This window comes from Dipodomys spectabilis, unplaced genomic scaffold (assembly GCF_019054845.1).
Source record: "Dipodomys spectabilis isolate Male_0828 unplaced genomic scaffold, ASM1905484v1 ptg000017l, whole genome shotgun sequence".
NCBI classification, from domain to species: domain Eukaryota; kingdom Metazoa; phylum Chordata; class Mammalia; order Rodentia; family Heteromyidae; genus Dipodomys; species Dipodomys spectabilis.
The window spans coordinates 5,169,805-5,189,041 of record NW_024870694.1 but is presented as its reverse complement, the minus strand read 5'-3'; the positions used below and the strand labels follow the sequence as shown (position 1 = coordinate 5,189,041).

The 19,237-nt window shown below is 43.8% G+C and overlaps 1 protein-coding gene across 2 annotated transcripts in view; it reads left to right on the top strand.

Moving 5' to 3' along the window:
- The first annotated feature begins 16,906 nt into the window (after positions 1-16,906).
- Positions 16,907-19,237, top strand: part of Gpr156 (G protein-coupled receptor 156) — a 55,155-nt gene continuing 52,824 nt past the window's right edge. For both annotated transcript variants that reach the window (XM_042669856.1, XM_042669847.1), the window contains exons 1-2: positions 16,907-17,002; positions 17,221-17,354. In XM_042669856.1, coding sequence (XP_042525790.1) covers positions 16,907-17,002; positions 17,221-17,354 — 230 coding nt within the window. The remainder of the gene's footprint in view (positions 17,003-17,220; positions 17,355-19,237) is intronic.

Here is a 19,237-nt window from a genome sequence, read left to right as displayed (position 1 = left end):
GATGAACCTGCAGATCAGTAACCTCCTTTATCCTCACAGCACTTCTGAGCTGATTCCTGTGCCAGACGCTGGGCACGTTTTGACAGCACATTTCAAACAGTAAACATAAAATTTCAGTTCCTCTCGAAGTTGCCCTCTTTCCAGACATTCCCACCACCTAGAAGCAGCCTGGGCCCTGACTCCTATTATTTGGATTTTGCTGGTTCCTGAACTTGACATACGGTATGTAATATGCATGGACCTTCCTGTGAACAGGCCTTCTTTTTGCTCTGTAGTGTATCTGTGAAGTTCATCCACGTAGTTGAGTGTGTCAGTAGTTTATTTTTAGTCCAAGGTAGGATTCCTTGTATGAATCTTTTCTGTGTCTATTCATGGATGGACACTTGTGTTGTTACTAATTGAGTCAAATGGCTATGAACAGCTTTATGGAGAATTAAGTAAATCAATCCTTCATTCTTTCCTTCCTTTTTTTTTTTTAAATCGGTCGTAGGGCTTGAACTCTGGGCCTGAGCGCTGTCCCTCAGCTCTTCAGCTCAAGGCAAGCACTCTACCACTTGAGCCACAGCGCCACTTCTGGTTTTTTGGTAGTTTATTTGAGATCAGAGTTTCATGGACTTTCCTGCCCAGGCTGGCTTTGAACCTCAATCCGCAGATCTCAGCCTCCTGAGTGACTAGGATTACAGGCATGAGCCACCAGCGCCCAGCTCCTTCCTTACTTTATTTCTTTCTGCCCTGAGTCTTGAACTGCAGGTCTAGGCACTGTCCTTGAGTTCTTTTGCTCAAGGCTAGCACTCGACCACTTAGAGCCACAGCTCTACTTTCCATTTTTAGGCGGTTAATTAGAGATAAGAATCTCATGGCCTTTCCTGCCCAAGCTGGCTTTGAACTATGATCCTCAGATCTCAGCCTCTTGGGTAGCTAGGATTCCAGGTGTGAGCCACCAGCACCTGGCAGTGCTTGTTGGGTTTTTTTGTTGTTATTTGTTTGTTTGTTTTGTCAGTTGTGGGGCTTGAACTCTGGGCCTGGACACTGTCCCTCAGCTCTTCAGCTCAAGACTAGTGCTCTACCACTTGAGCTACAGTGCCACTTCCAGTTTTATGAGTGGTTTGTTGGAGATGAGTTTCACAGACTTTCCTGCCCCAGCTGGCTTTGAACCATAATCCTCAGATCTCAGTCCCTAAGTAGCTAGGATTACAGGCATGAGCCACCGGTGCCTGGCTAGTAAGTGCTTGTTTTGGAAACCTTCCTGTATAGCAAGCAATGAAGGTTGGGACTGACCACACCCCCCATATGTCACCCAGAAGCACCCTTCCATGACAGCTCCCATTGCCAAGGGACAACACTAGGAAAATGAATATCCATGGAAAATGGGAGTTTTCAGGTCCTTCAGAGAGATACTGTAGTGTTCTCTGCCATTGCTCTTGAACTCTCTATTGCTCACAGCTGGACCATCCTAACAGAAGCTGACTCTGGTCAGCCTCTTCTCTTAGCATTGTGTGACTGAAGTATTTAAACATTCATGAGCAAGAATCTTATTCAGAGACTTCTAAAATATTAATGTGTTTCCATGGGCTATTGGTTTCCATCTAGATTTCCCAAGGCATTTTTCTCAGATGCTCATCATAATCATGCAGTACTCAGTGACAGATGATATGGCCTGAGACGATCCCATGTGAGTGAACCCCATCTCACAAAGCGCCCTGCTTTGGGGAGTGGGGGATGAGCACACAGAAATATAATCATTCAGTGTCTAGATCGAGCATATGCTATTGTTGAAAATGGCTGGGAAAGACGGGCTTGGTGCTGCAAACTCTTCAAGGTGTGGATCCAGAGATGAAAGAGAAAAGAACTTGCTAGAACAAGGAAGAATTGGATTTTTTTTTTGAGGGGGTGCCAGGACTCAGCCTTGAACTCGGGACCTGGATGCTGTCCCTGAGTTTTGTTTGGTTTTTGCTCAAGGCTAGTGCTCTACCAATTGAGACACAGCTCCACTTCTGGCTCTTTGGTAGTTTACTAGAGATTAGAGTCTCATGGACTTTCCTGCCTCAGCTGGCTTCAAATGGCAATCTGCAGATCTCAGGCTCCTGAGTAGCTAGGATTATAGGGGTGAGCCACTGGAACCTGACAAATTAAGTTTTTACTTATGATAATAAAGCAGTTATTATGCTCTGAGTCTGAGGCAGTGTAGAAGCTAGCTGGAGTTTCAAGGCTAGAAGGCAGAAAGTTACTCCAAGATAAACGATACTTTTCTCCAAGAAAAAAGTGGCTTTTGGAGCTGGGTTTTGAAGGAAGAGTGTCTCTTCATGGTATAAAGGGGACAGAGGGACAAAATAATATGAGCAGGTATTTGAGTGGGGGTCCAGAGTGCCAGCGTGGCCTGAAGAAGGTGAGAAGAATGGAGGTGAGGGGCATTGCAGGGAGAGGTAAAGCCAGAGCTGAAGGCCAGCTTGAGATGCGAACACTGGTGCACCTTCGGCTGGGTGCTATATCGAGGCTCTGTAAATGTTGCGCAGAGATTGAGCCAAATCTTAAACATTCCTGGGAGTTGCATCCAGCCTGGGCAAAGTTTTGAGAGTATTCCTATAAGGCACATCCATAACATTCTGATGTGTCCAGTTTGGTGTAGAGATTGTGCGATCTTCTCTCAGGCTGGTAACAAGAGTAGGTTAAATTCATTCAGTACAGTCCCAGAGCTGATCAGAAACAGTCTCACACCCTCTTTCATTACCTGCCACCCCCACCAGTGCACACCCAGAGCACTCCCAAATCACACGGGACATCCTCTAGGCCTCATCACAAACCCTTTTCCTCAGTGGGGGAAATGAGGTCTTAGGACTCTTTTGTCACCTGAATCCAAATCGGGACCAGTGTACTTCGGATCTGGGTTACCAGGCAACACAAGTCTAAGCAGGGAAGCTGGCAGGTCACCCTTACAGAACCTAGGCCTGCTCTGAGCCTACTGTGCCCGTGCTAGAGAGACAGCCAGCAGTGGGGTGTTAAGATGGTGCCCAGCAAGAATCCATGGACAGAGCTTTGGCCACATTTCACATGTGTTCTCTAGGGTGCAGGTTCTTACGCAGAATGTGCCACATTTTTTAAAGTTGTTATCATAAAGGTTCATATACAGAGGGGTTACATAAATCAGAGTACTTTTCTTTTTGGACAGTGTCACCCCTCCCTTCGCTCTCTCCCAGTTTTCCCCTCTCATTTCCAACCACAGGTTGCATAGTTCATTTTCAATATTGTTTCTACTGAGTACCACTGCTGCCTTTACTCGCCCTGTGTCCCTCCATTGGGCCACAGGTCTTAATAAACCAAGATGATTGTTTTCAATCTGGCATGTTTTTAATCTGGAATGAGTACTGGTAGAAGGGCAATTGCTGTCCGTCTCTGCTGGAATGTCAGACTCTTGGCTCTCCATCCAAGGGTATTTAGGAACTCCTGAGAGAGAAGATAGAAGTGAATGTCTCTCTCTCTCTCTCTCTGTGTGTGTGTGTGTGTGTGTGTGTGTGTGTGTGTGTGTGTGTGATGGGGTTTAAACTCAAGTCTTCACATTCTTGCTCATCTGTTTACTCATTGCTGGTATTCTATCATGGGCCTCCAGCTCAGCTCTTTTTGCTGATTTATTTGAGATAAGAGTCTTGTGGACTTTTCTGTTCAGGCTGACTTTAAACCATGATCTTCAGATCTCGGCCTCCTGAGCAGCTAGGATTATAGCTAGGATTATATATATGAGCCACTGGTGCCAAGCATAATTACGGAAACACTGAGAGCCTGAAGGTGAGGTTAAGGATTTCTATGTACTGATCTGGTAACCCTCTAGATCAACAAACCCTGTTCTTAAATGTCTCTGATTTGCCGTGTGCCATGGACTCTGGTAGCAGAGCCACATGAACGTCAATGTTTCCTCAGAACAGATGAACAGATTCAGTGCTTAACTCAACAGAGATATTCCAGTGATTCTGTGGCTACTGCTCAGGCTTACCTCAGACAATTAGAGAGAAAGGTAATGGCAGGAGACAGGAAAGGGAACAAGGGAGTAGCCTACTATGGTTGTGGGGACCCAATTATCTGGGTGAGAAGCTGGGATGAAGGAAGATGAAATAACCACTCACAGGAACCCTCTGCATGCAAATATGGCAGACTGCCAAAGCAGCTGTGAGGAGAAAGAAGGCAAAGCAGCATGTAGGCCATGTAGCGGTCAATCTGTGGCCCAGTGCACAAAAGCATGTGGCCACGTTCCAGATGTGCTAGCCCCAGCAGCAGTGCTCAGCCACCCTTACTCCTTCCCCCAATCTCTCTCTCATTCACTCACATACAGATGAAGCATCCACCTATGCATGCCAAGATACACAGGTGCAGATGGCTTGAAAGACTTAATGTTTTACGAAATGAGTTGGTCAGATTACAACTGATTGGTTCCCTGTCATCCCCCCCCCCCCACCTGTCCCTGGCTTATCTATATTTTCCATGTTTGCTTTAATAAGAATGAGTTTGTATGGTAACCAGAAAACAACAACAACATTAAGTCTAGTGAAAGAGGTCAGGTAGGGAGATAGAAGAGGTCTGAGTAGGAAGCAGGAGATCTGAAAATGGTTATGATCCTACCAAAATGGCAGAAATAGAGCCAACCACCAAGGCCACTGCCTGGGCTAGGGCCTATCTGTGGGTGGCAACTGGAGTATCTACAGGTGGCTTCCAGCTGGGCTCCAACCCTTTTCCACCAGATGCTAACACAGACCACTTTAGCCCTGGCCTGTGGTATCTCTCCTACAGTTTCAGATTCATTCCTGCAAAAGCTGGGCCAGCTCTGAAGTATGGATTAGGAGCCAACCAAGCTGTTTGTATCCAGGAGAGAGGATTTTCTCAGACAAAAGCCTGTGCTTTTCCTCTTCATGCCTCTGCTGGCTGCTCACAAGCTCAGGTACCCCTTGGGACTCTCTGTGGCTGAGGCTTTGGAAAAATAGATCTGATTTTCATTTTATAACTACTAGCCTCATCTACGGCCACTGTTGTTTCTTTGCTTTAATTGGCTTCTGTTGAGTGACACAACTGGGTTCTCTTTCTAGAAGAAGTTGCTATCTGCCTTTATCTACCAGAATCAATTTTAAAAACTATTCTGGGGGCTTGTGTGATTTACAGTTATAAAGATCCACTAAATCTTCTTTGAGATTTTTAACTTCATTACATTTTAAAATTATATAAGTAATGCACAGTCAGGAAAGTGATATATAAGGGGTGTGTGTGTGTGTGTGTGTGTGTGCGCGCGCACACACACACATGCACGCACACGCACTCGCACGTGCCAGTCCTGGGGACTTCAACTCAGGACCTGGGCACTGTCCCTGAGCTTTTGTGCTCAAAGCTTGTGCTCTACCATTTGAGCCACAGCTCCCATTTCCTGCTTTTTGGTAATTAATTGGAGATAAGAGTCTCACAGACTTTCCTGCCTGGACTAGCTTTGAACTGCAATCCTCAGATCCCAATATCCTAAGTAGCTAGTTAACATGAGCCAACCAGTGCCTGGCTATTTCCATAATCCAACTTTCTCCTCCATGTTTCTGAAAAGATGATCAACAAAAGTTCAGAAAGGGCCAGGAGTTCTAGGTTATGTAGAGTTCTTGCCTAACATACACATGGCCCTTGGCACTGTCCTTGAGCTTTTGGACCTCAAGAAACTGAACAACAAGAGTTCAGCATGGATCCCTTCACTGCTTTTTATCTTCAACCATTTTCTACTTTGTAAATGGATTCACTTAACACCAGTTATTCTGTTGCTTGTTTTATCTCTTCATTATATTATAACCATTGTTCTATTAATACAAATGATCCACTTCAATATTTTCAACCACCACCTAATAGTCCATTAGAAAAAATTCCATGTATTTTCTCATTATGTTTCCATTGGTAGGTATTTATCCCTCCTCCCCTTTTTTTGGTTCCATGCAGCAACTTATGCCATAATACCCATTCTAAATTTATCCAGTCGGGTGCTGGTGGCTCACGCATGTAATTCTAGCTGCTCAGGAGGCTGAGATCTGAGGATCATGGTTCAAAGCCAGCCCGGGCAGGAAAGTCCGTAAGACTATTATCTCCAATAAAACCACTAGAAAACCGGAAGTGGCACTTTGGCTCAAGCAGTAGAGTGCTCGCCTTGAGCTGAAGAGCGCAGGGACAGTGCCCAAGCCCAGAGTTCAAGCCCAGAGTTCAAGCCCCACAACGGACCAAAAATAAATAAATACATAAAATAAATTTATCCATACACTGTGGGGGGTTTGTTGGTGGTGTGTGTATTGCTGAGAGAAACCAGGACCCTGTGTATTCCAAGCAAGTGCTTTGCCACTGAACTGCATCTGCAGCCCCCATATACTTTGATTTTTATTTCCATGGGAGCGATTCCCTAAACTGGCATTTCTGAGCCAAAGGGAATTCACATGATTCAGATTCTCACATGGGTCTCCTCCCTCCTTTTGTCTTTTCCCCCATCTCCCACTGTTCTGTAGGAAGGCCTGTGTGCTTAAGCAGTGAGCCTGTAGGAAGGATTCCTCTGGGCCAAATGTGGATTAGATGAACTCGGTGGGGAGTGGGGTGTGCAGGATTTCAGTTGTACTATGTCTTTCTTGCATCTGGTTGGCCAGACTGTTTACAGTCCCCCTTGCTCATTTATTCCATGCTGGGCAGTGGAATTATCCTTAGTCTGCATTGGAGACAAGAGCATCAGAGGTGGAGTGCTGGGAGGAGTGAACTCTCAGTTACAGCATTTTCTTATCTGGCGTGTGTTTGTTACCTTTCTTTAACAGTTACATTGAGAAAGAGCTTTCCACTCCCGTCTCAGTCTTGTCCTTCCATTTTGATGATTTGGGAAGTCTTATAAGTATCTAGTCAATTTACGGGAACTGACATGAGGATAATTAAGAAGATAAGGGTCTTGGAACTTAAGGATCTATGCTAAGCAACAGAAATGGATAAACTGAAAACTTCATATAAAAATTCATAGTACTGAGAATAGACAAAAGAAGCAATGGAAAGCTGGAGGACTCTTACTATCTATTCATTGTTTTAAATGCAAGAATTGTTTCACAAGAGTGTGTATGTCTGTGTGTGGCATAAAACGGACCTTTTCATTTTCCACATTTTTATTAGAATCAATTAAGTGTACAGGACATTTTCATTTTGACCTCTTCATGTATGCCTACAGCGTACCTTTATCAGACTCACCTGATTCTTCTTTGTCCCCCCACCCCATTTCCCTTCTCAAACAAATTTCAACAAGCTTCACTGTTCCATTTTTCATATATATATATATATATATATATATATATATATATATATATATGAACACCATTTCAACCATATTTACCTTCCTTTACCCTCTTTGTTCCCCTCCCCCTTCTCACTAGTACTTATATCCTGAATGAACACTGTAAATATATACAGTTTTCTGGATGTTGTGTTATTCTCCTGTAACCAGCTACTCCTGAGGCTGAGGCTGGGCCCTGAGAGTTTGAGGGCTGGCTGAGTAAAACCTAGTGAGAACTTAACTCAGAAACAAACCAAGAAAAGGGATGGAGGGCATAGTTTGAGTGGTAGACACTTGTCTAGCAAGTGTGAAGCCTTGGGTTCTATCCTTACTAATGAAAAAGAAAAAAGACAATTTTTTTTCCAATTTCTTTATTGTGATTAAGTGATTACATAATTTCCCAGTATCGTGGGATAGTGATGCTTAGTTAAAGTCACAAACACATTCTAACTTTCATGGGGCAAATTGTCTATTGTGGTCTATAACATTTATGAGTTCTATGAGCTTTGCGATACAGTTATTTCTTCCACATTGGGTGATATGTACATTTCTTTTGTTTTGCATAGCATCAGCTGTTCCCTCTTTCCCACTTGTTCCCTCCCTCCCATCACTGCCATTGAGTTGCTTAGTTCATTTTGGTCAATGTCCAGTGCAGCTGATGGGTCCCGCTGTTGTATGTTTTTCCCTGATGCCCTCTAGTTCTGTGTCCTCCTCCTGGTTTCCCTCCGGTGTGCACATATATACCATGTATGTGATCAGCAGCAAGGGGTTATTTAGTAGTGATTTGACCAGATGAGTGGAAGTCCTTTGTTTCTTAAGTCTTGTTAATTTTGTCGTATCACCTTACATTTTGGATTTAACATCCAGTTATCAGGGAGACCGTGTGCCACTTGTCTCTTTGCTCTTGGCTTACCTCGCCCACCATGATTCCTTCTAGCTCCATCCATTTCCCTGGAAATGCCATTATTTTGTCCTTTCTAATGGCTGCATAATATTCCATTGTGTATAGATACCACAATTTTTGGATCCATTCATCTGTGGTGGGACATCTGGGTTGTTTCCATATCCTGGCTATTGTGAACAGTGCTGCAATAAACATGGAGGTGCACGTGTCTTTGTATCCCGGTTCCTGTTGTTCAGGGTAGATGCCTAGAAGTGGTATGACTGGGTCATAAGGGAGGTCAATATTTAGCTTTCTGAGGATCCTTCAGACTGCTTTCCAAAGTGGTGTGTAAGTGTACATTCCCACCAGCAGTGTAATAGGTTCTTCTCTCTCCACATCCTCTCCAGCATTAGTCATTGGCTGACCTTAGGATGTGGGACATTCTGACTGGGGTAAGATGGTATCTCAGGGTTGTCTTTATTTGCATTTCCTTCACAACCAAGGATGGTGAACATTTCCTCATGTTTTTCTTTGCCATTTTTATCTCTTCTTCTTTTTTTATTATGAAAATACTGTACAGAGGGGTTACAATTACATGGGCTTTTATCTCTTCTTCTGAGAAGTCTCTCTTTAGTTCCCTTGTCCATTTAGTAATTGGTTTGTTAGGTTTGGGAGGGATTAGTTTCCTGAGTTCCCTGTATATACTGGATATTAACCCTTTGTCTAATATATTGCTGGTAAATATTTTTTCCCAGTTAGTTGGTTGTCTTTCTAGCTTGGTTGCTATAGCTTTAGCTATGCAGAAACTTAAAAAAAAAAAGACAATTTTATGCCACTTATACCTCATTAGAGCCAGGTTTTATTGTTCATTTGTTGTTTTATTTTCTGTAATTTGACTTGATTTTTTAGAGTTTCACTCTGCAGTCCAGGCTGGCCTCAAATGTATGATCCGCCTGCCTCAGCCTTCTATGTGTTGAGAATACAGTTATGCACAACCATGCTCAGTTTAACAGAGCTGGATTTTGTTGTTGTTTTACTTTGTTTTGTTTTAAAGAGCTAATAGATATGAAAATGGGATAAATATAAGAAATTGAACACAGAACAAATTGGACAAATAAATAATAGATCTTTAAACACATTGTTTAGAGAATTCCTTTAGGTTTAAATACATTATTTTAATTAAAAGACAGACTGGGATATTAGATGGTAATTAAATTGCGTTAATGTGTGACAAAGTTTGTCATAAGCCTTTATCATCTCAGAGCATCATGCTTTGTGGATATCCATAAAGAGATGTGTGCATTTATAAGGAATGGTATTAACTTTTTATTCCTGCCTTCACCTGAGTTGGGGTTGAAATGAGGCTCTTCACTTGGGATGGCTGGGTTTTATAGATTGGTGAGTGGCCTGTAATCCCCCTTTAGTAGTGCATGTACAACATTATGTATTTATATCCTTCTCAGGAGATTGCCCATCACTTTCATGTGTATCTCATAACCACAAGATATGTAAGGATCGTGGCTTACAGAATGGAAGAATTGAGTGCTGTCCTGTGTGTCTCATTTCTCAATAGTACTGCCTTGAAATTAATTTCTAGAGAATGATTCAAGTGGCTTGACGTGTGTGTGACACACACACACACACACACACACACACACATGCTGTGATGTGCATGTGTGTGAGAGAGAAACGGACAGAGAGAGACAGAGAGCAAGCACCTCCTCACAATAGCCTAGAGTAACAAGCTAAGTACTATTCCAAGATTCAAATTCGGTTGAAGGTCCTGAATTTTTATGCTGGACTGGGATCCTAAGTATGATTTCTAGATCAGCAGCAGCCAACCTATAATAGGGCACACCTATAATCCCAGAACCCAGCAGTTTGAGTCAGGTGGACCACAAGCTCAAGACCAGCCTAAGCTACATAATGAGACTCTATTTTAGGGAGAGAGAGGGGAGAGAGAGAGACAGAGAGAGACAGAGACAGAGAGACAGAGACAGAGAGACAGAGACAGAGAGCATAGAAACAGAATACAGAAAAATGTAAAATTCCAGACTCCAGTCCAGACCCACTGAGTCAGAAACTCTGAAGATGAGAACCAATAATCAGTATTATTAAGGAGCTTTCCAGGTAATGTTGGTATGCACTCAAACTTGATAGCAACTATTTTAGATTACACTTAGAAAATCCTATTTTCTGCCAGGCGCCGGTGGCTCACGCCTGTAATCCTAGCTACTCAGGAGACTGAGATCTGAGGATCATGGTTCAAAGCCAGCCAGGGCAAGTAAGTCTGTGAAACTCTATTTCTAATAAACCACTCAGAAAAACGGAAGTGATGCTGTAGCTCAAGTGGTAAAGTGCTCGCCTTGAGTTGAAGAGCTGAGGAACAGCACTCAGGTCCAGAGTTCAAGCCCCATGACTGACCCAAAAAAAAAATCCTATTTCCTATCCTACTTCCAAACTAGATTGAGAACAGCCAAGTGGCTGCAAAGTTGGGTGCCAGTGGCTCATGCCTGTAATCCCAGCTACTCAGGAGGTTGAGATCTGAGGATCATGGTTTAAAGCCAGCCAGGACAGGAAAGTCCATGAGACTCTAATCTCAAATGAACCACCAAAAAGCCAGAAGTGAGTCAAATGGTAGAAAAGTAGCCTTGAGCAAAAAAAAAAACTCAGGAACAGCACCCAGGCCCTGAGTTCAAGCCCTAGTACTCACACACACCACCCCCACAACCCCCCCCCCACCATCAGTACCAGAGAGAGAGAGAGAGAGAGAGAGAGAGAGAGAGAAATAAAAGGAGAGTGGCTGCAGAATGACTCATGTAATACTGATGTTTATATCTTTCATCTCGTTCTCCTCAAGGAGCCCAAACTGCTCTCCCACAAATGTGTTGGGTTGCACAGCAACACCAAATAACAATTTAGGGAAATCCAATGTCCAGCTGAAACCGGAGCTTCGAGACCCAGCCTATGAGATCATTTACAAAACATTTCTGTCAGAAGGTTTTTCCAGAAATGAGCCTCAGTGACTCCAAGGGCTTTGGCTCTCAGCCTCCTTTATGAGGTATGAGAATCTGTGTAAGAGCCTGACCGAGGGTCAGAAATGAGGTCTTACTCTCCCAGCTGTGTGGCACCCCACAAATATCCTTTAATGGAGCACTCAGTTAGCAATGTCGCTTGCTAAGTTCATTCAGCCTGTGTTCTGCCAGACAGGGCTCTTGGTCAAACAATCTATCCAAAACCAACCCTGGCACCTCCAGTGCAACAGTCTTTCTTCTCTTCTGTTGCCTAAAACTTGACCTGTTAGGGCACCTGACTATCTAGCTCATGCCACATGGCATAGAGTCCTTCTCAGCAGTTCTCATTAAAAGAGGGCAGCCAAGTGGAATTCATTCTTGGCTCTTCCTAGTTTTTGAGGGAGACTTTGATTGCATATTAATGAGCACTAATTGATATTTGTGACTGGGTTTTATGGAAATCGTGCATGTATTCTCAAGCCCCTGTCCCTGGAAGAGTGTGGAAGGCTAGCATGTCTGTAGAAGCTAAACGTAATGCAGAAATAATTCCCAAGTCAGCTTGTGTGGTCATACCAGCTTGTGCCTGAGAGTCAGTAATACACATCAGGACCAGTGTCTGAAAGCAGTGTCCACTGCAGTCAGAGTATGTGATGTACTCTAATTCTCCCTCCTCTCTTCCTCTCTTTCTCTCTCGCTGTCCCTCTTTCTTTCTTACTTTATTTTTCTCTCCCTCTCTCTTTCTTTTTCTCTTTTCTTCCTTTCTGTAGCAGTACTGTAGGGCTTTGCTTTTTTGCTCAAAAGTGGTACTCTACCACTGAGCCATAGCTCCACTTCCATATTTTTGGTGGTTAATTGGAAATAAGAATCTCATGACTTTCTTACCCAGACTGGTTTCAAGCCATGATTCTCAGCTTCCTGATTAGCTGGGCTTACAGGTGTGAGCCACCAATACCCAGTCCCCCCTCTTTCATGAGTGAATTCTTCTGCTTTTCCTGAGTTGCAGGAATATCTAGGACTCTCTACTATAGGTTTTCTGAACATCTGTGGGTCATGCTAAGAAATATGTGCCATGTCCGGTGCTAGGTGCTAGAACAAAACCACATTAGCCTGTTGGAGACTGCATCCTTGGATCTTACTATGCTGACTAACAGGTAACAGTTCATCAATTCTTACTGATTTAAATAACATGGTTTCTACACTTAGGGATCCATAATTCATTATTCTTACAAAATCTGATTTTAACTATAAAATAAAGAATATTATTCTTGATGTTAAAGAAGCATTAATATTTCAGAACCTGAGATTGATTCAGTTAGGGATTTTGGACAAATAAGATGAATAACTTTGGCTCTGTGTGTCCCTACTAACTTGCAGAAATGAAAAAGCCAGTATTTATTGAGAATCTGGTGGTTATTTGTGTATGCATCCTATAAATATCCATATGAGTTAATCAGCAACAGAACCTGTGAGATATAGGGTGTATGGTCCCTGTTATATTGAGCCTGTGCTAAGAATTGGAGAAGTGGTGGGACCCAGGCACCTCAGCTGGAAAATGACCAGGCTAACACTTAAACATTCAGCCCAAACTTTGTCTATGTGCTCCATGACCCCAGGGTGAGTGGAATAAAGCCAGACTCCAAGTACTGGGATGGAACAGAGAATGGTCCAGGGATCTTGGGCTGTGCTCTGCATTCACTTGACCTGCTATTTATAGAGAACTGCTACTTCTGACCCTTCCATGGCTCCTGGGAGAGTCCAAACCAGTAACCAGCCTGGCCATAATTTTGTCCAGTGAAAAAAATGCTCTCTAGGGCTGGGATGGGGCTCCAGGATACAGGACTTATCTAGCATCTCTGAAGCTCTGGGTTTGATCCTTGGCACTGGAAACATTTTTTTAAGTGGAAAGCTCAGTGACTCATGCCTGTAATCCTAGCTACTGAGGAGACTGAGATGAGAGGATAGCAGTTCAAAGCCAGCCCAGGCAGGAAAGACCCTGGGTGAGACTCTTATCTCCAATAAACTACCAAAAAAAATGCTGGAATTGTAGCTTAAGAGGTAGAGCATTAGCCTTGAGCAGAACAGGCTCGGGGGCAGCACCCAGGCTTGGAGTTCAAGCCTCAGGACCAGCATTTTTTTAAAAAAAATTCAGGAGTCTAGAGTCCCTGGTGAGGTAGGAGAGTCCCAGGAGATTGAGAAGTCTGACCCATACAGCAAGACCCCATCTCAAGAAAGAGAAAAATGAAAGAACTGAAATGAAAATAGTTAAGTTGCTTTCTTTTGTCGGTTGTAGGGCTTGAACTCAGGCCTGGACACTCTCCCTGAGCTCTTTGTTCAAGGCTAGCACTCTACACCTTTGAGCCACAGCGCCACTTGTAATTTTCTGATGGTTAATTGGAGAATAAGAATCTTATGGACTTTTCTGCCTGGGCTGGCTTTGAACTATGGTCCTCAGATCTCAGCATTCTGAGGAGCTAGGATTACAGGTGTGAGCCACAGGTGCCCAGCTTGGTTGGTTGCTTTAAGAAAATATGTCCTCCAAATTGTAGAAAGATCATGAAGGGGGAAGGGCAGGAGGGGAGAGGTTTTGAAACACAAGGATGAAGGGGGAATCACCATTCCTCAGTCAGGACAGTACGTTAATGTGAGCAGATCAGGTCCACAGCCCTTCACTCCACCCCCACCTCCCATCTCCTATCCTAAGGAGGCTGGGTTTGGAGCTGCTATCTCTCCTGCCCCTGCTCCACCATCTCGTATAAAGCCTGTCCCAAGGGCCTTGGGATGGTTTTGCAGAAAGCTAGTAAAGTGCTTGGAAACGTAGAAGTACTTTAAAGACTTAAGGAAGTAACCTTTATCCTATCTCCCTCTTTTATAATGGAAGCTTTAATAAGATGTATATAATTCGGAAATTTTGAGAAGCAGATTAATTCACTGCATTTTACATTGGAGGGAGAAAGCATGCAAGTTTCAGTTTCCTAAGAAATAGTCTTCTGCCACGCCTGTACTCTTTTGAGCCTGCTCCACAAACTGACACTCACAGTCTAAGAACGACACCCAATTGCCCTGTCTGCTCCAATTCAATTGCCTCTACTTGTCCTGCGCACACTGTGTAAACTAATCATAGGATCCTGGTTCAAAGACAGCCTGGGCAGGAAAGTCCATGGGACGCTTATCTCCAACTAACTGCCAAAAAGCTGGAAATGGAGATATGGTTCAAGTCGTAGAGCACTAGCCTTGAGCAAAGAAAACTAAGGGACCAGCATGCACATTCATAACAACAACAATAGCAGCAACACATAATGATTTTTCTTAATGAAGGCTATACAGGTAGGCAGGAGGTGGTGGCTGAAATGCAATCACCAGGGTGTTAATGACTCATGTTGTGGTGGTTATTCTCTTCCCTATGCTTTTTGGAGTTTTAAGAGTGTTTATGAATTTAAAAATAGTTTAAATATAAATAAAATGTACTCAGGAATTTATCTTAGAACCTTATGTCTACATGAACAACCCCAACATGTTCCCAGAATCTCTCAAAGATGATTTGGATTTAATATGGGCAGTCCTTCTGAGACTCAGTGTTGACAGGCTTTCTCAAGTTTAGCCCTATTGATATTGGGGCAATTCTTTGTTGTCTAGGCCGTTCTGTGAATGCAAGCTGTTTGGCAGTAGCACCTCTGCTTCTGTCTACTGTTCTCCTCCCCCTAGCAACAGCCAAAAATGTTTCCAGACATTCCCAGACCTTTCCCTGGAGGCATAGCATTGTCCTGGTTAACCACAGATAACATGTGGCCCCCACTCCAGGTAAACCTACAGAAGTGGAGCTCTGATAACTCATTCAGGACAAACCCAACCGACCAGTGACTTCTTGGGAGAGAAAGGTCATCGGTACTGTGTCCTCTTGTAGATTATATACTGGAAGAGCATTAGCCTTGAAATGGAAACTCTTCAAGTCCTTTCTCGGAAGATGTGGAACAAAGTGAGATTTCATACACACACACACACACACACTCATGCATACACACCTACACCTCTTCCATAGGAGGATGTATACACAAGGACTTCATGATTCAATGCATGATTAATTTACAAATATGATTAATAGGGCAATATAGAAAAATGCATCCTTAATCTATCATGTATAGTTCTCTCTGTGGCCTGTATGTGCTCCAGGCTAGAAGGCTCCATAAGGGATGTTTAATTTTAGAAAAGAAATAGAAAAAAAGGAAAAGGACCTTCTAAGCGATTAGACTCTCAACCGAAGAATGCAAATAGCCAGGTTTTTATATTTGCTTTTAAATTTTGCATTCAATCATCTGACCAGAATGCACAAGAAGTTAAATGTCTTGACAGAAGAGAGTGGTTTTAGTCCTCTGGGATTTCATTGTAATGAATCTGGTAAATAATTCAGGAACATATCAGAGGCCAACGAACGGGCAGCACCTGGTGCTATATTGTTCATGCCGAAGCACACAGAATTCAAAGATGGCATTCCACACCTGCCACTATTGTTCTGCTTTAAACGCCGCCCTGGGTTCAGGGGCTATTGAAATTATAGTAATTAATATCTTTGTCCAGTTTTCCTCTACAATCAAAGAATACTATGCTTAAACATGTCTAAAACACCAAGTAGAAACTGCACCCTCTTAAATTCCCTCAGAAAAGATTTCAAGTTGATTTTCTCTATTAAGAGATTGATTTTTTATAACAATTAGGGATATGTCCTTGTCTACTGGTGCTAATTTGAGTCTGTTGGCCCTTCGTTCTATAAGGTTGAGTTTCTTTTTTTCCCCTCGTCATTTCCTTATTTCCTGTTTCCTCCTTTCCATCCTCCTTGCTTTCCTGCCTTTCTTCTCCTTTTCTTCTCTCTCTTTATTTTGTTTGTTTGTTTTTGTGCCAACCTGGGGCTTGAATTCAGGGCTTGAGCACCGTCCTTGAGTTTTTTTGCTGAAGGCTAGCACTTTTACCACTTGAGCCATGGCTCCAACTCTGGCTTTTTGGTAGTTTATTGGAGATAAGCTGCCAAGGCTAGCTTCAAACTGCGATCCTCAGACCTTAGCCTCCTGAGTAGCTAGAATTACAGGTGTAAGCCACCAGCACTCTGCCTCCTCCTCTTCCTCCTCATTTCAGTATTCGCAGTGCAAACATCTTCTCAGAAGCCACCTTCTCTTCTTCTCTCCATTATTACCTGACCAGCTTGCTTCACTTCATTGAGTCTAACAGTTGAAAAACAAACAAGATTTTGAAGGGAAAAAAAAGCAAAATGAACAACAGCCCTCAGCAACCTCAGCTGACATGTAGCTAAAATGCATATAACTTGTTACCAAGGTCTAATTGCTTTCCTTCCTTTAGGACTTGGTGTGGCAGTGTTTGGAGCAGTGACTGCCCTCCAGTGGTGAGCCAGAATCATCGCTGTGCGGAATGAAGGGTTCCTTAGATGCCCACTCTGGATCACATGGTACAGCTGGCAGCAGGATCCCAGATGAAGAATGTCTGATGTTGGAGTGATTCTGATGAAAAAGCCTAATGAACTAACCCTTCCCTTCTGCCTGAACTGGTTGTGTAGCCTGGTTTCTGAGCCAGAAGCCAGCTCTACAATGAGGGCTCTGAAGAAAAGATCAGGGTTGCTGCTGTGTTTCTGTCAAAGGTCTGCATCCATACCAGTGGAAAGCAAAGGCTGTGAATAAATGTGCACCAAACAGGTTATGTGGGGACATGGAGTCTGAAATAAACTGCTCTGAATTTTGCGACAGTTTTCCTGGCCAGGAACTGGATCGGAGACCCATCCATGATCTCTGCAGGACAACAGTTGTAAGTGAGCAGCCATGGAGCAGATCCTGGTTGTAGTGGTGGTGGTGATGGTGATGGAGGTAATGGTGATAGTAGTGGTCATGATGGTGGTGGTAGTGGTGGTGATGGTGGGAATGGAGGGGGAGGAAGAACTCCCCATGCAGGACAAGTACTTCCAGCTTTATGCTATCCACAGGAGATCCTTCATTCCTAACAGCTTCTCCTTATTCTGTCCTCAGACCTCTTCCCAGCCCAGTGGTCCAAGCATATCATTATCTCCTGCCCTCCTGGCTATTGTGTGGACTCTCCTCAGCTGTGGATTGCTTCTGATACTCTTCTTTTTTGTCTTCACAATTCGCTGCAGGAGAAACCGGTAAGCCCTGTCCCAGATTCTCATCTCCTGTAGCCAAGAGTCCCATGGAGGTACCACAGGTGTCTTGCTGGTTTCACAAAACCTGGCTCCCATTGTGGTCTTTGCCACGTGACACAGCCCCCCTGAAGCACCTTGCAGTGTAATCCCTCTAGAGAAATCTCAGCTCAGTATTGAGCTAACTATTTCATGAGTACCTATGAAAGACAGAGTCGTGATCCATAAAGGAGAATAGATGCAGTATTTGTGTTAAAAACAGAGATTATGGCCAGGCACTGGTGACTCACTCCTATTATCCTGGCTACTCAGGAGTTTGAGATCTGAGGATCACAGTTCAAAACCAGCCTGGGTAGAAAAGTCCCAGTGAGACTCTTATCTCAATTAACCACTCAAAAACCAGAAGTGGCACTGTGGCTCAAGTGCCTTGAGCACAAAGAGGCTTAGGGACAGTGCCCAAGTCCTGAGTTCAAGTCCCACAACTGACAAAAAAAAAAAAGCAGAGACTATGCAGGGAAAATGTTCAAACCAGCATCAGATTTTATGGTCAGAATAGTCTAGACAGTCTTAAATAGATTAAGGTTTCTGCAAATAGTGCAGTGTCACTAATTTCCAGTGACTCATGCCTGTAATCCTACCTACTCCGGAGGCTGAGATTGGGAGGATCATGGTTTGAGGCCAGCCCGGGCGAATATGTGAGATTGAATATGTGAGACTCCTTTTCAGCTAATAGCTGAGCACCATGATATACACCTGTCACTGTTGCTAAGTGGGAGGCTGAGATTGGGAAGGTTGCTGTTCTAAACTAGCTCAGGCAGAAAAGTTCAGGAGAGGCCATATTAACAGAAGTAGCTGGGAATAGTGATGTGTGCTTTTCATCCCAGACATGGTGGGAAGTGAAAAATTGCATGATTTCAATCCAGGCATATGCTGCAAGATTGTATCTCATAAGTAAGCAGTCCAAAAAAGTCTAGAAGCATTGCTCAGCAGTAGCGCACCTGCTTAGCAAGTGTGAGGCCTTGAATTCAAACCCTAGGACTGTAAAAGCAAAACAAAACAGAACCGCAGCTTTATTGCCTGAAGAATTATTCTGCTACATGGTTCTGGTGGGCTTGGAGGTTACTGACCCATCAAGGTCTAAACTTGTGCCTTCCAGCCATGCTGCAAAATGGTGGCATTTCTGAAGGGACTTACAGAATGTTGCCTTTGCTGCCATCATCCCCTTCCATGAGGATCCATTCCAGCCCATCTCTTGCGTGCATCCCTGTACCACCACCCATATTCCTTTCTTTCCCAGCCTCCTCCCCCTTCTCCGCTGACATCTGGCTGGAGCCCACCATCAAAATTCAGCCATTCTCCCAAAGGCTAAGCTCATGAAGCCTCACTCAGCGAGCAAGCAGCTGTGCTCCGTTGCCTGTGGATATGGCATTCTGATGAGGGTAGGCTGGTTGTCCTTGACCAGCAGGCATTTGGGGGTATCCTTACCACTTCAGGCATTGAGGACAGGGAGCTGCTAGACTGCATGGCTTGTTGGTGTGACTAGATCAACCTCAGTACAGCTGTGACACATGGCGTTAGACCTGAGGACATTCTCAAGGTGGCCCAGGACACAGTTCATTCTGTTCCCCAAAGACACTGGCTCTTCCCCATCACAAGGCCTTTGGGCTGTTGCCTGCTTACTGTTCCTCTGCCTGACCTTCCTGACAGTTCCCCAGATCTTCCCATGACTGCTTCTTTCTCTTCCACATCTCCATTCCAGTGTGACCTCTTTAGAAAAGCTATCTCTGATGCACCTTCTCTCTCCAGAGGCCACACCCCACTGTCCCAATTAATTCTCTTTACAGTGAGACATTACCTCATTTATTCAATTATTCGTTTATGTCAGTATC